The following is a 6,000-nucleotide window of genomic DNA, read 5'->3' as shown; positions in this document are numbered from 1 at the left end:
GCCAAAATATATAAAGAACATATAAAACTCAACACCCAAAAAGGTAATAATCCAATTTAAAAATGGGCAGAAGACGTAAACAGACATTTCTCCAAAGAGGACAGATGGCAAACAGACACATGAAAAGATGCTCCACATCACTCATCATCAGAGAAATGCAAATCAAAACTACAATGAAATATCCCTTCACACCTGTCAGAATGGCTAAAATCAAAAACAAGAAACAAGGGATGTTGGTGACGATGTGGAAAAAGAGCAACATTGTATGCTGTTGGTGGGAATGCAAACTGGTGCAGCCACTGTGGAAAACAGTATGGAGGTTTCTTAAAGGGTTAAAAATAGAACTACCCTATGATCCAGTAATCTCACTAGTGGGCATTTACTCAAAGAATACATAAACACTAATTCAAAGGGATACATGCACCCCTATGTTAAAGCAGCATTTCTTAACAATAGCCAAGATATGAAAGCAGCCCAAGTGTTTGTCAATAGATGAATGGATAAAGAAGTTGTGTTATACATACAAAAGAATATTATTCAGCCATAAAAAAAGAATGAAATCTTACCATTTGCAATGACATGGATAGAGCTAAAGAGTATAATGCTAAATGAAATGAGTCAGAGAAACACAAATACCATATGATTTCACTCAAATGTGAAATTTAAGAAATGAAACAAAAGGGCAAAGGAGGGTCAAAGAGAGATAGAGACAAATCAAGAAACAGACTTTCAATTGTGGAGAACAAACTTGGTTACCAGAGGAGTGGGGGGTGGAGGATGAGTAAATATGTGATGAGGATTAATGTGTTCACTTGTGACGGGCAGGGCAACTAGGTGATATATGGAATTGTGAATCACTATATAAAAATAAATAATATAAAGTGAAGGCAGTCTTTATCCACACTTAATCATATTTGGATGTAACTTGTTTACTTTGCCTTTAAAATATGACAATAAATATTTTTAAATCTGAAGCTAAGTTTAGCTGAGAAAAAATTTCTGTGAAGTTTTAAAAATATACCTGGAAGCTAATAAAGTTTTAGCAAATAAGTCTTGGATATTTTTCTTGCTCTGGAAATTAATCTTAACTTTTTTAGTAGTGTGCACCTTTCTTTGGATTGAACATAAATGTGCCTTTTAGTAGTGTTAATTTTGCCAGATTGTATGTTTTTAAATTTGGGTCTTATTTTAATTAACCATGATTATCTGAAACTTGAACTTTGGAAAGTTTTCTGTCTGCATTTTTAAATTCTGCTGGGTCACAGTGGTAGCTCTGAAACTTATATATACATCTTTATTATTTGTCAACTATTCTCCAACAGATAAAAGTTTATATAAAATTGCTTCCCTGTTCACAGTGTGCAGTGCAGTTAAGCAGGAAAGTCTCCAAGGACAGGAAAGTCTCCTGTCCCTGATATACCATTTGACACATCATATTGTAATCATTTATTTATTTATTTGTCTGATTTTTGAGGATAAGGACTTTGTCATGGCATCTTTTAGAGGTAGTGTAATATAAATGAAAGAAAATGAACTTTGGAGTCATTCAGACCTGGTTCCAAAACTCAGGTCTGTCATTTACTACCTGAGAGGTTTTAAGCAAATTACTTAACCTTTCTGAGCCCCAGTTTACACAACTTTCAAAATAAGAAAAATAGGGGAGTCTGGGTAGCTCAGTCGGTTAAGCATCTGACACTTGATTTCGGCTCGGATCCTGATCTTATAGTTCGTGGGACAGAGCTTTGTCTTGGGCTCTATGCTGAGTGTGGAGCCTGCTTAGGATTCTCTCTCTCTCCCTCTCTCTGCCCCTCACCCACTCGTGTGTGCACTCTCTCTCTCTCTCAAAATAAGTAAACTTAAATAAAATAAAAAATAAAATAAGGAAAATAATAGCAACCTCATAATGTTGTGATACATTATTAAAAACACCAGATACAGTTGTGCTATGTGATAGGTGCTTTACAAATATTTGATATCCTTTCTCCTTTTTTTGTTAATATCCCGAGGCCTAGCAGTCTGACACTTAAGATCTCATTAATTGGTTTAAATGACTGAATTATTCTCCCTACATTACAAAATTATTAGTGCTATGTGCTAGTAAGTCGAGGTGTAACACTGCATAGTCTCACTGCACCAAGCTGTGCTTTCCATATTTTATGAGGTTTCTTACCTTTTTGGTATCCCACATGGCCACCATTTTGGAATTGTATGTTTTAAGGAAGAAATGTCAGTATTCTCTTTGTTCTTTCTCCTGTCCTTTCTTGTGGCATTCCTTTGGTTTCTCTTGGATTTATGGCACTTGCCTTAATCTAGATTGTACTTATTTCATTTGTAGCCTTGTCTTTTCTCCCAAAGAGTTTACAGTGTACCTTAGAGGTTTTTAACTTATTTGGGGTTCCTTGTTAACCTTTTTAGACTATGATGAAAGCTATGAACTATCCCTGCCCCCCTAGCAAATGTACATGTATACACAACAAGTTTTCATATTATTAGTTCACGAGGTTTGTGGACTCCAGGGTAAGGATTCTTTTTCTAGATATTGTGTTCCTTTAGAGCTGTACCTTAGTTTCATTGACCTTTGTGCTATGGCAGAGCCTACCACATATACAGGAGATAACTTAGCAAAAAGTTTCTGAATCGATTAATTGAAATGCAAAATGAAAATCTTCCAAGTTTCTTATTGCAGAATCTCTAAACGCACTTTCTTTGTTTCCTTAGGCTTCCATCTCAGTGGTACAGTAACTGAGCCAGCTACCACTTCTGAACCAGCAGTGACTTACAAAGTTGCAATCAGTTTTGACAGATGCAAAATCACCTCAGTGACATGTGGCTGTGGGAACAAAGATATATTCTACTGTGCTCATGTGGTGGCACTCTCACTCTACAGGATCCGTAAACCAGAGCAAGTCAAATTGCGTCTTCCTATCTCAGAAACCCTTTTCCAGATGAATAGGGACCAGCTACAGAAGTTTATTCAATATTTAATCACGGCACACCACACTGAAGTTCTTCCTACTGCGCAGAAACTGGCAGATGAGATTCTATCCTCCAACTCAGAAATCAACCAAGTGAATGGTAATTATACAACATTTTTGTTGCTAAAAATCTACTTTGTTGCTTTATTGCGTGTTTAGAGGTTGGGATTTTTTGTTAATATTTTTGCAATTGTGATCACTTAACCTGAAATCAGTTCATTCCATCAAATCAACTATTCAACTCTTAGTTTTTTGAAGCAGTCCAGTTGTCTGTCTTATAAAACTCTTTGCAAAAAAAGGACAGAGAATGTTAGAGTTATGTAGTGATCTAGTTTTTTGGACTTTGTTTGTCCTATAATACCTGCCCCAGGAGCCTGGAATATTCAGGAGTGAGAGAAAGCAAAAAATAATTTGTGTCATTCAGTGAAATTAGATATATATAAGAATTCTCTTAACATTTTAGGATCCTACATAGCATCAGGGTCATTCTAAAGAGCATCTTTTAGTATTGTGCTCACTTACTCATTCAACAAGTATATATTGAGAACCTGCTCTGTGCAAGCAATAGTGCTGATTGTTGAGAGCATAAAACAGACATGATTCCTGCCTTCAGGTAGCTTATAATCTAGTAGAAAAGACAGATACGTTTGGGGCACCTGCGTGGCTCAGTTGATTGAGCGTCCCACTCTTGATATTAGCTCAGGTAATGATCCCTGAGTTGTGGGATCAAGCCCCGTGTCAGGCTCTGTGCTGAGCATGGAGCCTGCTTGGTATTCTCTTTCTCTCCCTCTGCCCATCTCCCATGCTTGCATGCTCTCTCCATCTCTCTCTAAAAGGAAGAAAAGGGGTGTGGGGGAAGAAAGAAAAGACAGCTAAGTTTGAAACAAATAGTTGTTTTTGTAATAAAGCCAGGTTGTAAAGACTTTATCACAGGAAATCACTGAAGAATTTTGAGAAGGCGTTTTGTTTGTTAGATCCTATGTTCCAGGTATGATACAAAGGACTCCACATATGTTGATTCATTTAGCTTTCAAAACTACTCTGTGAAATAGGTGTTTTAACTACTTCCATTTTTTAAATAAGGAAATTATAACCCATACACACTTGACTTCAAAACTCAAGGTTTTTATGCTTCTCTATACTATCTATTTTTAGCAGATAATTTTGGCACTAATGTAAAAGAGGCAATGAGACCAGGTGGATGGTCTGTATGATATTGTAATCCATGTGCCAAAGGTTCTGCCTCTCCAAGTTGTTCAATAGAACTAATCAAGTCCTATACACAACCTCACCACTCCTCAGAAACAAGGGTAGTCAGACCGACAGGCTTCCAGGAACTCTTGCTAACTAGCAGAAATAATCTTCTATTGCTTTATACAGAAAGCTGTGGTATATATATAATAACTGAGCCCTCTCTAAGTGATACTCTTAAAGAGTAGCTTCAAATATCTCTCATCCCACATAGTAAGGCTGTTCTACTTCTCTGGCCTCCTTAACTCTAGAGCTCTTAGAAACCTGAGTTCTGCCTCATCCCAAGGTCTGTAGCACCAAAGAGAAATACTGCTCTGTACCCCTATGACTAGGTTGTCCCCTGTTTTCATGCTTTATTCCCATTGACTCTTTCTCAGAATTTTTGCCTATTTCCAAGCTCTCTTGCCTTTTCTTCATGTGACCATCTTGGTTGAGGACCTTATTGCACCTGTCTTGTTCATACCACTGCTGTCACCAAAACCAGTGAATGTTGTCATTCACTGAGGGAACATAAGAGGAGGGGTGAATTTAGGAGGAAGATGAATTTGGGGTGTGTGGGTGGCTCAGTCTGTTAAGCATCCAACCAGCTGAGCCCTGCATTAGGCTCTGTGCTATCAGAGCCCTGCTTGGGATTCTCTCTCTCTGCCCCTCCCCTGTTCATGCTTTCTCTCTCTCTCTCTTTCCCTCTCTCTCTCAAAATAAATAAACTTAAAAGAAAAGGAGGAAAATGAATTCAATATAAGTTTGAGATACTTGTAGAACATTTAGGAAAAGATTTTTTTAATATGAAATTTATTGTCAAATTGGTTTCCATACAACACCCAGTGCTCATCCCAAAAGGTGCCCTCCTCAATACCCATCACCCACCCTCCCCTCCCTCCCACCCCCCATCAACCCTAAGTTTGTTCTCAGTTTTTTAAGAGTCTCTTATGCTTTGGCTCTCTCCCTCTCTAACCTTTTTTTTTCTTCCCCTCCCCATGGACTTCTGTTAAGTTTCTCAGGATCCACATAAGATACCATATGTTTTCACTCTTATAGGAAAAGATTTCTGTTGGGCAGTTGGATATATGATCTAGAACTGTGGGCAAAACTCACAATTTTGGAGTGATTAGCATAGGGATATTTGGAGTCTTGTTTCTCTTCCCTGCTAAATCTTGAAACACTTAGAACATCTTCCCTCTCCTCTTTCCCAAACTCTGCTCCTCACCAAAACAAAATTAAAAAGCAGGAATAAGATTTCTAAAACTGCTAGCTGCCTGCTTTTAATCCCAAGAATGGATCCAGGCATTGCTGTGCTCCTCACCTCCTTAAAACCTTTTTTTTTTTCTTAAGCCCCTATGTGTGGTTTTACCTAGACTTTGCCTTGTCCCCTTTGGTAGACTGTCTTTCTACATCTACCACTGCTCTATGCTCTGTGATTTGATTTGGTAACTCCATACCGTAAAATTCTCTGGCATACAGCATCTTGGTCAGGGCTTCAGTTGCTGCTTGTCCATGAAGAGAGATTTGATGCATTGAGAAAAGTAAGGTGACTTGAGGAGCAGGGTTAGGAACCATGTTTTATTAATTTCTGAGTCTCTGTCACCTAGCATGGTACCTGGGAAATAATAAGGGTTTATTAAATGAATACAGCCATGCATATACAGGTGATGCAAGCAGGAGTCAGTATAGAAATTAGCAAAGTAGAAAAAAAAAAAAAAGAGGTTAGAGTGGGAGAGAGCCAAAGCATAAGAGACTGTTAAAAACTGAGAACAAACTGAGGGTTGATGGGGGG

The 6,000-nt window shown here is 37.9% G+C and overlaps 1 protein-coding gene across 1 annotated transcript in view; it reads left to right on the top strand.

Moving 5' to 3' along the window:
- The first annotated feature begins 242 nt into the window (after positions 1–242).
- The window catches only part of ZSWIM5 (zinc finger SWIM-type containing 5), a 73,334-nt gene continuing 67,576 nt past the window's right edge, over positions 243–6,000 (top strand). The window contains exons 1-2 of the mRNA XM_042948591.1: positions 243–270; positions 2,719–3,075. Coding sequence (XP_042804525.1) covers positions 243–270; positions 2,719–3,075 — 385 coding nt within the window. The remainder of the gene's footprint in view (positions 271–2,718; positions 3,076–6,000) is intronic.

The sequence above is a fragment of the Panthera leo genome, chromosome C1 (genome assembly GCF_018350215.1).
Source record: "Panthera leo isolate Ple1 chromosome C1, P.leo_Ple1_pat1.1, whole genome shotgun sequence".
In the NCBI taxonomy this organism is placed as follows: domain Eukaryota; kingdom Metazoa; phylum Chordata; class Mammalia; order Carnivora; family Felidae; genus Panthera; species Panthera leo.
This window is presented reverse-complemented; position numbering and strand designations above follow the sequence as displayed.